This window comes from Stigmatopora nigra, chromosome 17, assembly GCF_051989575.1.
Source record: "Stigmatopora nigra isolate UIUO_SnigA chromosome 17, RoL_Snig_1.1, whole genome shotgun sequence".
Lineage (NCBI taxonomy): Eukaryota > Metazoa > Chordata > Actinopteri > Syngnathiformes > Syngnathidae > Stigmatopora > Stigmatopora nigra.
In genome coordinates, this window is record NC_135524.1 from 8049057 (window position 1) to 8070945 (window position 21889).

Consider the following 21889-nt stretch of genomic DNA (forward strand, 5'->3'; position numbering starts at 1 on the left):
CATATATATATACATATATATAGATACATATACATACATATATATAGATACATATACATACATATATAGATACATACACATACATACATACATACATATATATATATATATATATATATATATATATATATATATATATATATATATATATATATATATATATATATATATATATATATATATATATATATATTTATATATATATATATATATATATATATATATATATATATATATATATATATATATATATATATATATATATATATATATATATATATATATATATATATATATATATATATATATATATATATATATATATATATATATATATATATATATATATATATATATATATATATATATATATATATATTTATATATATATAGATAGATAGATAGATAGATAGATAGATAGATAGATAGATAGATAGATAGATAGATAGATAGATAGATAGATAGATAGATAGATAGATAGATAGATAGATAGATAGATAGATAGATAGATAGATAGATAGATAGATAGATAGATAGATAGATAGATAGATAGATAGATAGATAGATGAATAGATAGATAGATAGATAGATAGATAGATAGATAGATAGATAGATAGATAGATAGATAGATAGATAGATAGATAGATAGATAGATAGATAGATAGATAGATAGATAGATAGATAGATAGATAGATAGATAGATAGATAGATAGATAGATAGATAGATAGATAGATAGATAGATAGATAGATAGATAGATAGATAGATAGATAGATAGATAGATAGATAGATAGATAGATAGATAGATAGATAGATAGATAGATAGATAGATAGATACATATACATACATATATATAGATACAAATATATACACACACACATATCCATATAAAATCCTGAATTAGTATAACTTCAGTTAACAATAATATTTATAAGAGTTTGTCACATGCTGTTGACTTGAGAAATCTACTATTGTCAGTTAAACTTGGAATGTAAAGAGTAGAAACCCAACCGTGGTCCAGGAAGTAGCTCTCCTCACAGACATCAGTGCAGGTATTGGTTCCCTCGGTTAGATGATACCCCTCTTGACAGGAGGTACACTGGTCACTGCGACTTCCAGTGCAGCTTTCACATGTGGCATAACACCGTTTGCAACGCCGCCTGTCAGCCCAGAACCCTCGTGGACAAGTCGGGACGCACACCCTTTTGGGAGAGTAATGTGACATGGGAGCCATAAGAGAAATGTGTTAGTTAGTGGTAGACCTCACGCTAACCTTGTGTTGTTCTTGAATTTAAGGAAGAAGTGGGCACAGGTGACACACTCCCACTGGCTAGGACCATCACAGCCGTCATCGCTACATTCTGGGTTGCACGATCCTGCAAGGGTGAATATAGAAGTGTCTCACAATCAAGTAAATATAAGAAAGCACAAATTCAAACCACAATGAAAAATTTGAATTTGGTGTGTAGTAACACAGCATTCGTTCAGTGAACGACAGATCATGAACTAGTTGATACATGAACTGGACAAGAAGCAGAGTTTGAGGTAACGTTGGCGACAAAACTTATATCTCAACTTATCGATGATAAAGTAATTCTTGTGGATAACAATGTTTCGCCACCAAAAATTAATAATCTCGAGTTAACATGGTTTAATCGCATAGCACTATTAGCCACAAAAGATTGTTCACTCCTTTTTTAGGGATGGGAAGGATTTTAGTACAATTTAAAGTCCAATTTTATGACATTTAATACGGGTTACTTCTACATTAAGTACATTTTAGAAGAACCATAAAAATATCGGATATTTCAGTGGCCTAAAACTGTGGTAAAACTTTGTACTTCAGGTAGTCCTCAACCTTATTTTCACCAGGGATTTATTAATTTTTTTATGTACCTATTCAATGACCTGGCCTACAGTTTTCTATCTTAATTATGTAAAGACATACTTTATACTGCATTTGCACAAACTAGGTAAGGTAAAAAAATCAATTTAGAAGTATAAAATCCACTCATTAACCTGAAATGTGTGAACTGACCTTCGAATGAAATTGCATAGGAAATTAACTTTTCCAACACTGCACATGTATTTCAATTCATTACAATGCAAAAACATTAAAGGCCAGTAGTAACATTGTCGCCAATCAGAGCTACAATACGCAAAAAAAGCCCCTCACACACACCAGTATATTCTTCAGTAAAATTTGCATCCTCTGGTGTCTCGGGCGACCGCACCAGTCTGCGGCTAACAGGATGTACTGGTCCAGCTGTGCCATAAATCACCAGTGACCATTCCTGCAGGATCCCTGTGCAAAATTACATAATAAGAAGTAGATTAGAGGAACACCTGGAACAGTTTCGCTATCCCATGCATTGATTTGCTCAGAAGAACATGCCCACCTGTTGGAGAGTTTTCCCTTCCTTCAGAAGGAGAGTCTCGGATGTTTAAGGTCCATTTCCCAGATGCCCGCTCACCCCAGCAGTGGGTTGTCATGAATTCCCACTGGTGAAAACCCTCAGTGGAGTTATCATAAGGCCTAGATGAAAAGTTGATATCAGTCTACAGTTGCTACTATGTTACTTCGTATACCTTTTATAAAATAAGCCATAGATTATTATGTGAGCGGGAATCATTTTCATCCAAAAATCGTAGATTGGTAATTTGTTAGGACTTACTTAAGTAGCTAGCTGGTTTAATTGCTATAGATGTAACCAAGTGTTAAGAATAGAGTTTTCACGCGTTTGAATTAATTTTGTTATTATGGCCCACGTGGGTTTCTTCTGGGTACTCCGATTTTCTCCCAGATTCCAAATACATGCATGGTAAGCTGATTGGGCACTGTAAAATATCCCTGGGTATGTGAGCGTGAATGGTCTCTTCGTACCCTGCAATTAGCTGGCCATCAATTCAGGGTTTCCCCCCACCTCGTGTCAGCTGGGATAGGCTCCAGCACCCCATGTGATCCTTGTGAGGATAGTCACAATAAGCGGTTTGGAAAATTAATAAACGAAATCTTTTTCCAGCCCAATCTGGAACCAGGAATTTGCAATTTGTATTTTTGCACTTCTCCAACCATAGTTTCCTTTATAATGTTTTTGTCGATCACTGTGCAGAAATAACTCTGAATACCCCAAATGTTGATAAGGGTCAATGGGTCTTCTTTTTAGATCTTGAGAGCTTTTACATCCTTCAATGTTCTACAAGTCATCATGCCCTATTGTTTAAAATATCGGTTATGGGGTTATGCTAGTAGTCAATGGTTTAGTAACAGGTAAACTAGTACAGTCTTTTGCACATATATTCAACCAAAATATTGGAACTACTAAAATATTATAACCATTGATCTTTTCCCCAAAAATGAAGGATTAATCATAGCAGTGCTTTGTTCTGCAGAGTGCTATTAATAGGTAGCAGCACGAGAAGCGAGCCAGAGACGCTACCTTTTATCGAGAAGTCGTGACACTGTGCCCAAGGGCGACGTGAGCTCAATGGTAAGGTTGCCACGGCGACGGCAAGCCAATGTGACACGCGCCACCACGTGCTCCACAAAGGCCACATTCTGCCGCCGTCGGGAAGAGGCAGAGCAGCCAGACGCCTCGAGCGTCGACGTCAGTACTCCGTCTTTATCCGAGATTCTGGTGAAAAATCGTGGAGGATATAGAGAGATAATCCGAATTCAGAACACAATGAAATACGCAAGCAATAACATGCGTCACGATACCTTTTTAAAAGAGTGTGTGCCTTCACCGTGCATACCAGTTGTGGGGGCACCCTTCGCCATCTTTTTGCCTGTATCACCATTCTCTCTGCATCCAGCAGGCCGAAACCATACAGGTGGCTCACTGACACAAACACATTCATTAAACACTGTATAAAGATTTTTAAGTAGCATTCAAAGACCCCCTAATCTAATTCCGACCTGGGATCGAACCCTCTACCCCAGTACAATTTCAATTGCTTTAAAATAGGATTAGGGATTTAAAGTTTAATTAAAGGCAAGATCAGGTTCCAGTTCAGGGTTTCATTCAAGACATGGTCGGACTTTCAAGTTCCTTTCAATTGCCCAAGTACAAGGTTTGTGTTCTTTTAGACTTTTGGAATGTTGTTTTACCTTTGTGTCCAGCACCATTGGTTTGCCAGTCCGTAGCTGCAAGTTTACGATAATCTGAGGTCCAAACAATTATATGTTGGATATCTCTCCAGGTGAGCAGAGGACTGAGAATAGGTCAAACAAAAACATCACTGCAATGGATATCACATGGTTGTGGTTATACTTTAGATCAGGGTTCGGGAACCTTTTTGACGAAGAGAGCCACAAACAATTCATATTTTTCAATGTTATTCCTTGTGAGCCATACTACGAATTTAAAATTCAAAATACATACATGTAAACGAGTGTCTTTTCAATTTTTTTTTGTAATTTCACCACTTTTAAAGTTGAAAAAAATGAATATTTTTTAAAAAGATTCTTATGCTGTTGCCAATCAATGAGGATGCATTCCAGAAGAGTCTACTGCCAAAAAAATGACGATTAAAGCATTATCTCAGTTCTGTCACCAGCGGTTTCCATATTTTACCTCACAGGTTAGCAAAGAGCCAAATGCACTCATCAAAAGAGCCACATGTGGCTCCCGAGCCATAGGTTCCCTACCCCTGCTCTCGATAGTGGCAAGAGTACTTGGCCTCTAGGGTGAGCGCAATAATGCCTGCTGCCGCTGACGCCGACATGGCCGAGCCCCATTCTGCCACGCCGCAGTTCTGAATTGGAATCAACACAAACCAGGATACACAATTGAAATCATTCCTGTGTCTGTGAAACCATTTCTTCACATTCTTTACACCCTCTACTCACAATCTCATCTGTGGCGGAGGCTATGGCCAGCGTGGAAGAGCACCTTTCCTGGTCTATGCCACCGCTCCCAATGGAGATGGTATAAATACTGTTGGTGTAACCATCGCACGAGCAATGGTCACCTCTACGCCCGCCGCTTCCCGATGCCCAGACGTAAATGGAGCCTCGTCCGTGTCGGCCCTGTTTAATTAAAGCCACAGACCAAGGCCATTCATCAATCTTGATGCTTGTTAACGAGGAGGAAAAAGTCCTTGAAACTTTTACCCAGCTTTCTCCAATAGTTGCTTGCCTCTGTGCTGAATTTAATGTCAGCATCCCGCAAACAGACACCACCAGCATCAGCCTAAGGTGCGCCGTATAAAATACATCTACTGCCTTATAGATGATTGCTTTTAATACAACAGCGAGAGTGGGAACAGAGTGTCTCACGTTATAAACTTGACATTGTCACCACTCTCTTATAAAAAGAGAAATAGTTGTCCTGATTGATGGTAAGGTTATAGGTTGAAAATATCTGGCTTGACTTTGCTGCTTCTCCAGTTTATTTCAAGCTTGTATATACGTACAGTACTGCAAAACCAGAAAAATCCAGACTTGGTAATTATTTCATGGGCTCTTTTGACAATAGCTGTCAGGCCAGTTGATATTTTTTCCATTTATTTATTCTTTTCTTTAAAAGTATTTCAGACTTGCAAGGGAAGAGTTGAAAGCCAGAATGAGGCTGTTCGATAAAGGTGGATGATTGCATCTGTTATAGCTTTAAAGCTGCAATTCTGTTGGAGCTCAATGTCAAATAGGCTACCCATTGTTGGCGAAAGCTAGCGATGCCTATTTTATGAAAGGAGTATCAACGTTTTTTTTTCTATTGCAACTCTCACAAATAAAAGCTTTTCAAACAGAGGCTCATTTCAAGCAAAGTGTTGCCTTGACCTATTACTACTTGTAATGAATCAATTGTTCTAGTTTTAGTACATTTGTAGGCCTTTTATCCTTCTCTGTCATATTCTGTTGATAGGCCGGTTGTGTTTAGCATTCGAAACTTGTGACGGTGGGCTTTCCCTGTGTCCCATCTCACCAGTAGAGTATTTCAACAAAGTTGAACCAAGAGAAATATTTGCCATTTCAAATTTGAAATCCTGTGTTATGTCTATTGTTTTGTATTGACTTGTTGCTATTCTATTTGCAGACATTGTTTTCATCATTTTTGGTGGGGGTTTAGTTTCAGGGCGTACTGATACCATGAATGTCCATCATTTGCCTTCTCTGGTCCAGACAAAAATCCAATGGATCGTTTTTTGTTTGGTATGGTTCCTTTTTACATTTCATTGTTCAATAATCGACCAAAATGGTGTGAAAGGAGTAACAGTAAACAAAATATGGAAGGAAAAAAATCGCAGAGTTGTGATACTAACCAAACAGTTCATAAATGTGACTTTGGAACCCTATTTCCGGCTAAAAGGTGATTTTAGAAACTGTTCACACCATGGTGTAAACACAAACTGAGACCACTCTTTTGAGATCTCAAACTAGATATTTGCTTCACACCAGAATTTTCTGGTCTGAGATCACACCTGCCCAATGGTAACATAATTCATTTTTGGGGTTAATCCAGACCAAATAGTGCAGGTATGAGTTTTGTGTAATTTTCCTCCCTTGATGTCATTTTATATTCAATAATCCTGACTTGTTTGTTTGTCCCCTCAGATCGAAGGTTTTGAAAAATAAAGGCAATTTTTGTTTCCAAAGAAACTCTGCATCCGAGTCTTATCCTGACACTGTAAAGAAAACTTTTTCCGCCACCTGCATCTGTGATTTTTTTTAACTCTTCCCCATACATAGATGAGGGCATGAACGTAGGTCCAACTTTTAATAGAAAGGTTTGCCTTTTCATCTTAGCTCCTTTTTACCAAACTGCCTTGAAATCATTGAAGTTAAGTGCGCAAACCAGCATGAATGTAAGGAAGTGAGGTATATTCTCACTGTTTGAACGCCAGTCCGCAAAGCGAGGCGAGCAAGGGGACCAGGCCCGTCCAGAGTGGTGCCGTCATCTTCTGGCCCCCAGCCGGCCAAGTAGATGTCAACGTGTTGCGGTTGGAAGCTCAGCGCCTGCGCCTCTACCATATCCGTTACCTCTCCGTCCACACCTTCCAGCATCCGGATGCCTACAGATAAAACAGTTCACAGGTTCAGGCGTGAATCCCTGTGATAACCTTTCGATGAACTGACCTCCTATCCTTGAGTGAAAAGCCACCCCCATGCTACACAGGGAGCGGTTTGCGGAAATGGCGCCGGCCACCATTGCTGCGCAGCGAGTCGCATGGCTGCGAAGAAATATAAGAATGAGAACTAAAATACACACTGTATAAGGGGGCTATTTCTGTTACATGAAATCAGCAAGAAGACAGAAGTTTTAACAGAGCTGGATATTTGCATATTCATTTATTCATGCAATTATAGAGGAAATGGGGAGAGATTGGAGCATGAATTAAAAGTAAAGGGTCAACGCATGGAAAAGGAGAATTGAGTTGGATGAAGTCCTCACTAGTTGGCAGCCGTCTCGGAATAACTCGGCGGATCAAGTCGTTCTTGTCCGTTCACTTCAAAGCTGGCGAGAGCATCCTGAGCGAAATTGGATTATGAGGAGCAGCACATAACAAGATGCCAGCAGCTATCCATCTTCGTTTCATCAAACCAATCACAAAGAGCATTATTCACTATTCAGACCCATGCTTAAGTGGATCGGACGTCTCATGTCCATTCCAATAGTCCTCTCTGAGCATTTTGGACCAAAAGCCTCAGTCCGACTGCCATATGTCTCTCTTATGCACTCTTACGCTAAGAGCCGCACTAAATCGATCATGATTAATGTACCTTTCTATCCCTGGGTTACTTACGTAATTCATTTTCAGGTTTGGATGCTCTCCATCGATGCTGTAATCTAAAATGGACACCACTATGCCCCTGCCGGTGTAACCCCTCCCCCAGGCCTCACCAATATTCATGGGAGGCTGATGGCCTTTGAAGTCATCGCTGCAGAGCTGCGTAACAAAAGTGGAAAATTTTAATTAGTCTCTCTTATGTTGGAAAAAAGGTTTGTCTATTTAAACATTACTTGGTAAATAATCCTCGCATGAAATTATCTGTAACTTTATATTGGAGAAAATAAAAGGCTGTTACAACAGGGTTTAGATCAGGGGTGGGCAAACTTTTCGGGGGCCACATTGACTTTAAAAATTTGACAGATGGGCTGGGTCAGCACAAGATATGATACATATAAAAAACTACATCCGTTAACAGTACATATGAAACATAAACAGAAAAAAAGGACAAAAGTATTAACATACTCATCACTAAATAATTAAAGTAAAAAGTATAAAGTACAAAGTAAAGTAAAAAGGAATGTATTATAATATTAAAATGTAATTTAAAAAAAGATACAGGGGCTGTAAAACAAGAAAAACAAATAAGAGTGGACAGAGCCATCTTGGGGAAAAAAAACAAACTATTTGGACAACATCGGCGGGCCGGATTAAAAGGCCTAGCGGTCCGGATGTGGTCCATGGGCCGTAGTTTGCCCATGTCTGGTTTAGATGGATGAGTGGTTGGCACGAACACCTCACAAGTCTGAAAACAAGGGTTTGATCCCGAACTCCTGCCCCATCGGTTTGCCGTTTGCATGTTTTCCCCTTGCCAGTGTGGGTTTTCATTGGGTACTAGCATTTTACAGGTTGCAACCGGCCAAGAAGTAAATATGTCAAAATTGCTCATTAAATAAGAAAGATGTGATTTGTTTTAGATGTTTTTCTGCTGCACTATATTCACAATCCTATTCTTCTATATTTTATTCCATTCTTTTTTGCATTCTTATTGCCAAAGATGAAGGTAACAACAGACTTTTGACAGTATGAGGATGACAGTAGAGCAGTGCATTTAACATATTGCCTTTTTTTTCAGTGATTGAAAGTGTTTCAATATTGGCTGTTCACTGTTATGGTGTCCAAGACACGTAGAAGTGCAAATTCCACCCAGGTTGGCGTTATCAATGTTCTCAAAAAAATGAACAAGAAAAAGACAGGCGCATAATTGACTCACATTGTCCCACTGATTGTCTTTTAAGTGCTGGTGATGAGACTCGCCACATTTCGGCTTCATTCTGTTAAACGAGTACAAACTTCTTTTCACTCTTTTCTGGATCACTTGTTGTTGGAGCCATTCCACCTAGAAAAATCATGTAATTATGCTTTCATGGCAAGTACAGCAACACAGTGCTCTACTTAATAGTTTTTTAGATTTTTTCATTTTTTACAGCAAAAACAAAGATGTATACTGCCTTTTAATTACATTCATTTTTTTAAAAATCAATACATACACATTTGAAATATTTGTATTTGTGAATTTATTTTTTTCATACATTTTCAATTTGTATGAAAAAGGAGACCTATTGATGTTCTTTGATTTCTGTACTCCTTAAATTTCAATTTAGCAAAAAAAAAAAAACCGAGGATTTTTTTTGTGGGCTACACAAAATTATTTAGGCAAACCTGAATTGGTCTTCAGATTCATTAATGATTAAAGTGTCAGGCTCTACCATTTTTGATCACTTGGCAACTATATGTTTTATATTTTGAAGTATGAAATGATCCCCATGTTTGGTTTAGTAGTTTGTTACCGTACCTCAGTCTCCTTGATGATGCGAGCTGTCAATGCGTTGTTGGGCACTGTGGATCGCGGTGCCGTTTTGTTGTGGTGAAATATAAAATAATTCTTTAGATTTTGCATCTGGGCACAGAGATATACAACATTTATTTAAGGCAAAAAGATGTTAAAGCTGATCATTTTAATGATTTGAATTCAAATTAGTGTACACTCAGGGGAGGATCTTAGGGGAGTACTGGTCCCAGTAGAGCAGTGTTTCCCAACCATTTTTGAGCTGCGGCATACTTTTTGCATTGAAAAAAATCTCAAGGGACACCACCATCTGAAAATCTTTTCATTTAAAACTATGTGCCCTATATTAACAAAAGTCATTCCCAACAAAAGTTTCATCAGCAGGAATCACAATTATTCCAAAATTAAAATTTTCACACTGACCCAATGTCACCAAAAGTTGATGTCTGCGGACCCTAAATAACTTTCTGTTCGAGTGATGCAAAAATAAGCAATGTAATGTTTTTAAAATCACATAATTTTGACTTAAATCTCCTAATATTACACCCCCCAAAAATGTGCTCACAGACTTTACATCGTCAAAAGTTAATGCCCTAGAAACCAAACAACTTTGGGTTCATGTTAGAGAAAAATAAACAATAAAATGACTATGTCTATTAGTATAACCTACAATTTAACATTCATCATATTTTGATTTTAACCTTGTAATAGTTCAATTTTAATCTCATTGTATTCATATTAATTTCTCTCTCTGAATATTACATTTTATGACTTCTTAAACATGCCACAGCACACCTGACCATTGCTAATGGCATGCCAGTGGTTGGGTGTTGGATTAATTCTGTAATACTATTACATATATGTGTGCATTTAATCATTTTTGTATGAGAGCTTCTTCAATTTGTCTAGATTGAGCTAGGGATCGTAACATGTCACCAAATCCTCGTTCCAAGAACTGTTTACTGGAAGATAGGACTGACCTTTACCCCAAAATGTAGACCTGGCAGGACGGTTAAGAAATTGTTGATGCAGCGTTATAGCTATCCAACAACCTTCGTGATTACTCGCATATTGTCGTAAATCGTGACGCTCTTTTCGCTTGATTATGGAATTGTTTTGCCGAATGGAGGCTCGTTTGTTTAATTTCCAATAGAGTTGTTTTTGAGTTCCGACCTTAATTGTTACTATTGAATATCATGATGATTGTTACAGATGTTATTTTTGCCAACGCAATTGCATTAATCAATAACCTTAATAATTTGTGAGGAGGACGATGTCAGAATGTATTTCTCTCTTGCAAGAATATCATCAGAGATGCCAATTTAACTAAATATATATAATTGACTCACATATCCCCTTGTATTGTTTTATAATTGAATCAAAGCATAATTATTGATGAACCTAACATTGGGAAACACTATAGTAGAGGGCCCAGTTTTCTGACGTAAAGTGGGCGTGGTCGAGTTAAGATACATAAGATAGCTACATAACTATGGTTGAGAAGTACAGTGATACCTCTACTTACGAAATGGAATTCTATTATATCATTTTAGATCACTTGTTCCTTTTTGAATGAAACAAATCAATAATACTCCTGGGTATCTTGAATGCTAATTGAAAATGCATAATTTAGTCTCTAGGTGACTCACACAGCAGTAAACAGCTAATAAATTATCAATAGCGTCGTAACTGTACACTCGAGGGTCGTTTTTCACGCCACGAAAACTTAGCCGTTACTCGGCCGGCCTTGGGGCGTCATCTCGTAAGCAGCTTTCATTTCAAGCAGCTGCACTAGGTCAAGTCATGAAAACCTATTTAACGAGAAATAATAATGAGGTGGGTGAGAAGAATAAATTCAATTTCCAATTATAGATGTTGTGAGATTTAATATCGATTCTTGACCCAAAAGTCCTTCATATCAGCAGCACAAAGGATTTTAAATTTCATACTAACTCCTATCTTTTTTTTTTTTAACCATTTTCTTTTCACTTGGGACAGCTTTCGGTTTCTTTATCTACTTTTTAGTTTTGTACTTTACTATGGGAGGGTGGCAAATTTCTATATGATTAAAGTGTCAGGCCCACTGCGTTGAGGTTAACTGCTCTAATAATTAATATTATATAGCAGAGGCAAATTAAATGGGCACAAGAGGTGAAAGACGGCGTAAATTAAACTCGACACAAGCGTTGCTGTCGACGTAATTAAACTAATATTTTAACTGAATTCCTCCACAGCATAGGGTGACACTTCATTACCTCCGGATTTTTTTATTTTTTTTCAATTTTATCATCTACTGCTTTACTGCAGTTGAAGTAGTCTTCGACTGTCACATTTGATCAATGTTTTAATACTTGATACCTCCTGAAAAGGATAATAAATATCAGTCTGCTTGGAAAGATGTTACACAACAAATAGTGAAGAGTAAATTTTCATTTACTACATCCCCTTCCAAAACTAAAATTTATACTTGTCGCTTGTGTAATAAATGTAGTTTTATATACGGTTTGGCAATCTTTTCTATATTCAGCAAGGCAATTCTTTAAAAACAAATTTATAGATTTCAATATAAAAGATATATGAATATTGTGGTTAGTATACTCAGCCCTGTTTCTAAAATTTCTGTCAGATAGAATAAGAATTAGATTCTGTTACTTACCTGTCCCATATTTGTGAATCCATATTTATCTGCTATCCCGGTGGCAGATTCGTAACCTTGGCTTATCCGGAGGGCCCAATCATTAGTATAAATGGTGGCTTGGCAATAATGCAATAATGTTCCGACCCACAGTGCAAAAAAAAGCTCCATTTTTAGATTTCCATGCTATGTTTAGATGTGTTCAGCATTATTTAAAGTTGTAATTTTTCCTCTAACAGGTCAGATCAGACTTGTTTCACTGAAGGGCAATTAGACTGGACTGGACTGGACTTGTCCTTCCTTTGGATGAAGCAGGTGTCAGGTGGCTTGTCCAACATGGATAACAGGTATCCATATACACACACACACACGTACAACCACATGTTGTCAATTGTCTGTTACCGGTTTAGAAAAAAAAAGGAATTTTAGGGGTAAACTAAGGAAATTTAGTATAAGTGACTTTCATTTCAAATTTCAGATGTCTTTGATTCCTCCTTTTGTGGTGAAAATAATGTTGACAAAAAAAATTAAGCAGAAGATGATAGTGCAGCATTTGTGTAGATGGAGAGGAGTGGGATACTTTTTTTTTGAGACCTCCATGACGACCTCCAGATGCAAATTTCCATTCAAAATTATTTTAATTGCGGAAGTTCGTCATGTAAAAAGTTATATTGGTTCTGCTATCATTTTTTTAGATATTTGCAATTATTTTATCGGTCAATCTGAAATTGTGTGAATCTAATTTTTATAGGTGAATCCTATGAAATGTATTTAAAAAGTCTGTTTTTTAATTTTAAGCAAGATTCTTTCGAACGGGATGGACATGATAAAAGTGTTGCGTTTCAATTTGTCTTTTAGTCTTAAGACATTTAAGTCAAGGTAAGTCGGCAACTGACTAAAATTCGCAATCAATTATGGCACAGATTTAAAATTAAAGCATTACAGTTTATGGAGTGGGATCACTATTAAAAATTATGCGTGTAATATACAGAAAAAATAGAGTTTTTCTTTTAATTTGAGAAAAAATCAATTGTTTGGGGTACTCTTGTTTTATGAAAGTATAAATCTAGAAGCTGAGAGTTGCTTTTTGCTTATTTTATAAAGCTTAAGGAAACGTTATGGAGTTTGAATGATGTGGAAGGTGGTCAAAAAGTATTTAAGGAATTAAGGGCAAATGTTGCATCATCATGAAAGGACATTCAGAGTATTCTGTCATGATTTAGAGGGAAAGGCTAGTTATTTTCGGGTATTTAGAGACGTGAGAGTACCTTCACTGTCACATCCATCAACATGGGGCCGTCATCTACTGATATTTTCTTTTTTAACGTACAGCTCGTAGCACGACTAACCCCTCTTAAATCATCTGGATGGGCTCTAATCACCAAGCGCCTCTCACTTTTTTTGTGAACACTGTAAGCCTCTTTTCATCAAATGTATCCTCCTAACCGGAAAATATGAATGACATTATGCCATATTACCAATGTAGTTATCCTCCCCGAGTTATGTTGCAAACATACCTGAAATACCTTAAAAGTTGCATACTACATTGTATACTATATTTATTTCCCTTTTTCCTTTGCATCACCCTCTGATACACAAACCACTTTCATTCCCCATCTCACTACATTCTAGTGCACAGGTGTCAAAGTGGCGGCCCGAGGGCCAAATCTGGCCCGCTGCATCATTTTGTGCGGCCGGAGAAAGTAACTCATGAGTGCCGACTTTTTGCTTTAGGATCAAATTCAAATGATTATAGATGTACATTACATTTCCTGATTATCCCTGTTTTAAAAAGTTATTGCATTTTTTTAATCCAATTTTTTTTGTGTTTTTAGTGTAAAATGCATTTTGTAAAATCTAAAAATAAATATACAAATATTTTCCATTTTACACTTTAAAAAAATATTTAGTTTCCATTTGAAATGAAAAAAAAACATGATTAAAAGACATTTTCTATTACTAAGAAAACAAAGCTCAAATGAACAAAACCCTGTCAGAAGCAGCATGAAAATTTAATCTGCCAAATAATTAAAAAAATATATATATTCTTTGTTTTTAATGAGCACTTGTGAATTTGAGTTCTTTAAAAGAGAACAACAATAGGAGAAACATAAAAATTAGGCAAAGAGCCACAGTATATGCAAAATATGATAAGATTCATTTTTTCCGGGTGCCGCATGCAGCTCGAGAGCCGCTATATTTTGTCTATGCTGCAATGACAAGTAAATTTCTCCCTAGGCAGGCTGTAAATGGGACTATGACATTGTAGTATTAAAACTAACAATGAATATTCACCGTTTTGCAGGAAATAAAGTAACTCGTCACGTAATGGGTAAAAAAAAGGTTTTAAAGGCACTGCAACGAGATACAAGTCTGAAAGAGTTGTCGTGTCCTCTCAAAGACTTCTTAAGCAGGGAATGGAGCCCCTCAAGGAAAAATGATTCATTTTTAATGAGAATAAATGGGGCACCCAATCAGTGGAGGGTCATTAAAACAGCATATTGAGAGTAACCTCCTGGCTGCTATTGTTTTCTCCTTCTCCTTCATCTTCAGCCAGTATCTCCCACGGACACCCGACATGGGTGTGAGAGAATCTAGTAGGTCTGAACCTTGAGCTGCCAATGAGCAGCTTTATGATGTAACCTGGCTCTCATCCGGTGTCGGGAAAAATAAACGAGAGGAGCACAGCAAAACTTTGAAGTTGTTTAAGGCATCTTCAGAGACACGCGCTCGTTTTGATGTTGAAGAGAAGCGCTCACTTTCAAGCGGTGACATTTTCCCCTGGAAATAATAGAGGCCTGCCGTCAACATCAGCTCTCAAATGCTACCTTCTTCAAAGTATACTGGGGTTTATTTATATCTGTCTATATGTATATTCACATTTTTTTTTAAATCATTGAGGCGGAATATTGCGATATTATCTTATTGATTAAGAATCCCTCTCACTTGATCTTTACACTTGTGTATTTAGTGGAAATAAGCAATAGGTGGCTCCACTTGCACTGCGTCAAGTAGTCAGCAGCAGTGCCCCAGACATAGAATCGTGCTTCATGTCCTATGCCAAATCCCATATTGAGTGCTATCCATCCTTTTTTTTTTCATATTTCCAAGCGTACATTTAAGCAGGTTCGGGCTAAAGCAGTTTTTTCCCACACAAAAAAATTGCAACAATTGTCTTCAAGTGTAGTATCGGGATTAATGGGGTTCAAATTGAATCGTGATCTGTGAATCGAATCACCAAATATGAGTCAATACATAGCTCTTATATTAATTCCTTCATTTTCTCAACTGTTTATAATCACAAGTGAGGGTGCTGGAGCCTATCCCAGCCAATTTTGGGCACGATGTTTCCCTCCCCTTTCATACAAAATTTGGGACAGTGGAAATTTTTAAAGGGTTAAGTAAGTAGTTATTTTTTTTAGGACAGTGGAATGAATGAAGTAATTAACATATTAAGTACTGCTGCTCTGGAACCAATTAATTTCGTAAGTAGAAGTACCCATTTGATACTTTATGTATATGCAGACATACATACATATATATATATATATATATATATATATATATATATATATATATATATATATATATATATATATATATATATATATATATATATATATATATATATATATATATATATATATATATATATATATATATATATATATATATATATATATATATATATATATATATATATATATATATATATATATATATATATATATATATATATATATATATATATATATATATATATATATATATATATATATATATATATATATATATATATATATATATATATATATATATATATATATATATATATATATATATATATATATATATATATATATATATATATATATATATATATATATATATATATATATATATATATATATATATATATATATATATATATATATATATATATATATATATATATATATATATATATATATATATATATATATATATATATATATATATATTTGTAAATTCTTTTTTGTAGAGAATTCATCGCACTTTTTTGTGAGGCAGACATTTGTCATCCATATGAGGTCTTTGTCAGGCTATCTTGCAATGGTGGATATATAATATATTATTGAGCATTATACAGACAAGTGTGATCTAGCCAGATTTTTGTTTTTCATTTCTGTCATTAATGAGTCTCCAACCTGAATTGAAAGATGAGAGGATTCTTTCAAGTGACTTGACGGTTTGTTTATGAGCGTTGTTACTGATTCATGCACCAGTTTTCTGCTTCAAAATTGCTTGAAATGTTTTTACCCACACCATTTTAAATTCATATCTTCTTCAGGAAGGCATAGAGCAAGTCCCAGTGACCAGCTGAGTTGTATGCATGACACAATGTAGGAATATATCAAAGTGAATGATGATATTTTTATATACTGACTTTCAGTTCAGTAGTTTGTCATACAAGTAGAATAAGCACACAGTTTATATTAAAACCCTCACTTTGCACATTCACCATCAGCTCATTCACTGCCATTGCCACCCCTCTCAGTTCTAACAAATTGGACATCTCTCTCCATAAATGACAGTGAAACATGATAATTAATAGTTAAAACGATGTGGACATGTATTCAAGTCACATTGTACAGTTTGTGTGCAGTGATAGGTTTACTTATACGTCTTGTATGCATATGGAGAAAAAAAATCGTACTGTTGATTCTGTTAAAATCACAAATATATTCAATACGGCGACCTGTCAATTCTTGCCACTTTCAAGTCGGCATAAATAATAATGGCAAAATGGCGCTTCTTTCCCTACTGTGACAAAATAGTAGACACAGACACATATTCAGCATTCCTCCGTGTGCATGTGCTTTTTTGTGCGATTCTAAAGCACTACTCCAGGCTGGTCTTAGATCCTCGCTGTTTGCCACTTCACTCCGTTGGAAGGATTACAGCCTGCGCACTTGCAGATTAATGACTGAAAGTCCAAGGCGCCACTGAGGTGTCAAACTCATCTACGTCGCAGGCCTCATTGTAATTGGGGGCGCCATCCTCATTGTAATATTTTACTCATTTGGTTGCCATTGACGATGTGAGACTTCTAATCCATTTCGACTGGAAAGGGCAAATGAATGAATATTTAGGTTTTTATTAAACCACTTTAAGGGCTACCTTTCTTAAAATATTTAAACAGGCCTACATAGCGGGTCGGCCTCACAGTTCTCGAGTTGAGGGTTCGATCCCAGGTGCGTCCTCACTGTGTGGAGTTTGCAAGTTCTCTCAGGGCTTGCGTGGGTTTTTTCCAGGTATTCAGGTTTCCTCCCACATCCCAAAAACATGCAGAATAGGCTGATTGGACACTCTAAATTGCCACTAGCTATGAGTATGTGCGTGAATGGTTGTCCCTCTCCTTGTGCCCTGTGATTGGCTGACCACCAATTCAGAGTGTTGGCTGGGATAGTCGCCAGCACCACCCGCGACCCTTGTGAGAATAAGCAATTCAGAAAATGAATAAATGGATATTTAAACAATTCTAACCGAAACACGCTTAAGTTTTAATGGATGGAAATTGGATGTCCATCATCGTCAATAACAGCCTTTGAGTTCAATAAGTCCTCTCTAAACGCTAACACTATTTTTTATTTTATTCTTTATTTTCTTATAAAAAAAAGTGGACAGGGAAAAACATCTTGGAAAAATGGTAAAACAAATATTAGGTGGAAAAAAAGGGATTTTATCTTTAGCCTCTATCGTCAAGCCCAGTATAAATTTAAAAGAAATACATATCATATCAAAATGCAGTACATATACTTCTATACTTCTTTGAAATGGGCACGATTACTTAAATTGTCATGAAAAGCATTTGAGCTTGGCAAAGTTTTGCTCTCCGTGTAACTAAAAAAAGGGCACAAAATGACTGCACCTCGCAGTCTTGCTAGAAGCAGCTTATGTGTGTCATGAATCACTAAGTAGCAATATTTGGGACTTCTCACAGCCGTCAAATAGCTGAAGTTTAATTTCCTCAGTTGTCCAAAACCACAGTGCCCAGAAAGTGGAAGCAAAATAAAAGAGTTAAGGACACATCCCCATGCACACTTTAAAAAATACAGCACAAACCATGACGCTTTGGTGAATTTTAGTGCCTGTATCCAGACTTGAACCCCAAAGAGCATTCATGTCCCCTATCAGAACATAAAATTAAAATTCCAAACAAACCGCGGTTGAAATTAGACCATACTCAAAGCAACTGTGGTAAAATACTTTTTTATATAGAGCATTAATCCATATCTGAAATATAACATCATGGCAGAATATGCACAGAAGTCTCTTGTATACTTTTCATGTACATGTATTTTTACTCTTATCCATGTCAGAGTGTGTGTGTGCGTGGAAGGGGGTGAGAACATGTAGTGGTTTCTCCCAAAACTTTAACAGTAAAAGACGTATTTATTTTGAAGTATTGTAAATATACAAGTCTTAAATGGATTTGTTGTCTCTGAATACAAAAGCTGGTGTTCTGACCCTCATTAATCCATTAGTGACAATGACTTCCAATTTTCTTTATATCGTCAAACAAGCTCCTTTTTGATATTATACTGCAAATCTAAAGTTGAAACCACAAGTTCACATACAATCAATCAAAACATATACTTTTGTGAAATCAGAATTACCGCATTAATTATCATTATCAATTGTTCTATAGATTCAAATTTCTTAAATAGACACCTGTGGATGTAGTTGAAGTCCCAGCTGAAACACATTCTTATTTTTTTAGGTGAGAGTCGTCTACAATTGTGCAAATTCCATATTTTTGAAAGTGCCATGATCATCTGTTCAAACAATTATACACAAGACTTAAAAGAAAGTGATGAGCTATCAACCCAACCGGGAATGAGACGGGATTTGTGTTGCAAGGATGAATTAACTTTGGTTTGAAATGTACATATTAATCCCAAGAAATGAGGACTGTCCATACTTATGCCGAAAGGTCACCATGCCAGGAAGGAGCCATTATTTTAAACAAAAGAAACTACTAGATTCCATCTTGCTACTACACTTGGTTTAAATAGGCTTTTATTTTGGAGACATTTCCTGAGGGCTTATTAAATTGAAATCAAAGTGTTTGGCCGTGATGAGCATTGTTATATCTGGAGGGAAAATGAGAGGCACCCAACCCTGAGAAAATCATTCTAACTGTGAAATACAAGGATAGCAGCAACTTTTCGTGGAATTTTTTTTTTTTTTTTGCCAAAGTGGATTCCACCATATGATAGAGGCATCACATGGAAAAACAAACATGTGGAAAACTGGAACAAGAACTGATGATTTAAACCGAGTTTAAGCTTGGACTTCAACGGGTTTTTAGTTAGACAATGAAGCTAAAATGGTAGCAAATTTGGTTCACGATAACAAAGAGTTGTGAGACGTTGTGATTCTACGATTAAAAAATACTAAAACAAGGGCAAAACCTGAAAAGGCTGATGCCCGACAAATGTGGTTCATTTGGCATTAAGAAAAACAACAAATCTTTTAGTAATTTTAGTTAGTGTAAATTTAGTCCGATTTCAGAAGACATATATGTCTTTTTTTAAATGTATACATGTAAAGTTCTGGTTTCAACCTTGTACTTTTTGAGAAAGTTTGGGATGATGGCCTTTTTTTCCCCTCAAATAATAAAACTGAAAATGTACTCAAATCTTTGCAAGTCAACCCAATTTGTTAATTCACTTGAATTCCAAATTGGTTTTAATCTGTGAATGGACCGACAAACAATTTGGAATTGCTTATTGTAGATGATTTAGTTTTCTTGGGTTTTTATTTTCTGTGTAAAGCACTGTTTACATTTATGTTTTTTTTTTAGGTTTTTTTGGCGTGCTCTATAAACAATGGTTGAACTGGAGATATCTTTAGACAAAAGCTACATCCAACAATGTATAAATACTATCTTGTTCTGAGAGGTAAACGACCACAGGTTTTGCGTGTCACAGAATGTAATCCCCAGTTTGCTACAAGACTGGATAATTCACCGAAAGGCTTAAAAAATCAAACTGGAAACGTATTCATTAACATCGCTTTTGATTTTTTTTGCCCTTCAGTTACTTGTGAGAGAACAACAGGTTGTGAAACAAAAGTACGGAACCATTAAACAAGTGGATGAGAAGGTAAGAAAAGTTCACATTGTAGTATTTCAAATTTCACCTAGCCAATTCCAGCTTTCACTTTTTGTGAGGAGTGTATATCATCTGTAGTATTTATTCTGTTCACAACTCATCATTGCTTAGTCATATTGCACTTAAAGTGACCGTCCCGTGCCCCAACCCCCCCCCCCCCAAAAAAAAAAAAAGCTCAAGAGACCATTCAGGAGAGTTCTAAAAACACAGCAAGGCATTTTGAACGCCTCTGCCAAAAAAAGAAGCGCTCAAATCTCAACTTTTATGTCCACCCACGTTTTTTTCTTTTGTATACTTTTGTGTTTTCCTCCTCCAGCTCGATCATTCCCCATCTGTGGGGGTATTGCGATTGCAAAAGTCTTTTTTTTTTTCAGAGGAACCAGAAGCATTTCTTCCTATTTTTCTTTGTGGTTACGGCGGGACGAACCGCTTGGGGGGAGTCTTGTTGGCTAGGTGTGCTGGACGGAGGAGTGGAGGTCTGCGGCGAGCCCTCGGGTGGGTCGCCCACCTTCCACGTACGCACCACCTGCCCTTCCTGAAGACGAAAGTCATGTTCTACGCTAGATTGGGAGAGATAAGGAAAACATTGGAAATTAGAGACATTAAATATTACAAATGATTTATTCTAAAATTCTCCAGTGAGGTTTGAACAGTGAATGCAATTTGAGGATTCTATTTAACTTTATTATACATGTGTAAATATGTATGCAGTGATTCCTTTGCATAACATTCGCGTGAATCTATGAAACACTTAAAACCAACAATAGTTCTAGATAGTCTTCATATTGCCAAATAAATTGGACTTTTTGCTCCCTTGGCAGAGTCAAAAGACAGTTTTTTTCCAATAAGGACATTCTGCTTTTGATGATAATGTGGGAGTTAAAATGCTCATCACCTCCAAAATAACAAGAAGGGAAATATATCAGTACTGGATGACGCACAGTCACATGTCTAAGCTTCCCGCTGTGAAAACACTCTCGCTCTTCTTTTTGTGTTGCCTTTTCTGGCTGAATCTCGCTTATTATTATGCAGTGGCCTATTTAGCGGGTGTTTTCTCTTCACACGGCAAAAGCAGCAGATGCTGGGAATAAACAGAAGGGCTATCACCAGTGAGACGATGCAGGGCCTATTGGAGGACTCTCAGGTTAATTCCCACGTGTCCAGAAGAGAACAATGCCTCTTTTGAGATGAATACAGCTCTAGGCCTAAAAAAAAAAAAAAAAACTAGCAAAAATCCTCACTACCAGGTGTTCCGTCACTCTTTTGTTCAATATTTCCTTGTGAAATATTTCCCTCGAGCAGCATTTTTTATTTTTATTTTTAATTGGATACAATTTTACCAGGTTTTTGTGAAAATTTAGGTCAATGTCTTTTAAAGAAAATTATCCCTTGATTTTTTTTGTGCAGATAACTACTTTCCTATTTTAAAAATAATTTTATTTCTAAATGTGAAACTGGTGAGTTTTGGATCGCAAACAGCTGAGGATCCATTGTATATATAAGCACATTTGTGAAGTGTATTGCTGCAAGCAAATATTATTCTTGCTGCAGTAAGGGGATCATCTAATTCTACTT

General features: G+C 36.3%; 2 protein-coding genes across 4 annotated transcripts in view; both read right to left on the reverse strand.

Annotated features, from left to right (window-relative positions):
* LOC144211002 (proprotein convertase subtilisin/kexin type 5-like) overlaps positions 1–12326 on the reverse strand; it is a 32779-nt gene extending 20453 nt beyond the window's left edge. Inside the window, exons 1-16 of the mRNA XM_077737976.1 lie at positions 12177–12326; positions 9527–9631; positions 8945–9070; positions 7747–7890; positions 7395–7471; positions 7079–7173; positions 6833–7014; positions 4843–5032; positions 4679–4778; positions 4112–4215; positions 3722–3842; positions 3441–3635; positions 2400–2536; positions 2183–2305; positions 1274–1376; positions 1012–1202 (exon numbers count right to left, since the gene is read on the reverse strand). Coding sequence (XP_077594102.1) covers positions 1012–1202; positions 1274–1376; positions 2183–2305; positions 2400–2536; positions 3441–3635; positions 3722–3842; positions 4112–4215; positions 4679–4778; positions 4843–5032; positions 6833–7014; positions 7079–7173; positions 7395–7471; positions 7747–7890; positions 8945–9070; positions 9527–9631; positions 12177–12326 — 2143 coding nt within the window. The remainder of the gene's footprint in view (positions 1–1011; positions 1203–1273; positions 1377–2182; positions 2306–2399; positions 2537–3440; positions 3636–3721; positions 3843–4111; positions 4216–4678; positions 4779–4842; positions 5033–6832; positions 7015–7078; positions 7174–7394; positions 7472–7746; positions 7891–8944; positions 9071–9526; positions 9632–12176) is intronic.
* Positions 12327–20486: 8160 nt separating this feature from the next.
* LOC144210243 (uncharacterized) overlaps positions 20487–21889 on the reverse strand; it is a 32134-nt gene continuing 30731 nt past the window's right edge. For all 3 annotated transcript variants that reach the window (XM_077736790.1, XM_077736789.1, XM_077736788.1), the window contains one exon: positions 20487–20874. In XM_077736790.1, the coding sequence (XP_077592916.1) occupies positions 20685–20874 (190 nt within the window). In that variant the 3' untranslated portion in view covers positions 20487–20684. The remainder of the gene's footprint in view (positions 20875–21889) is intronic.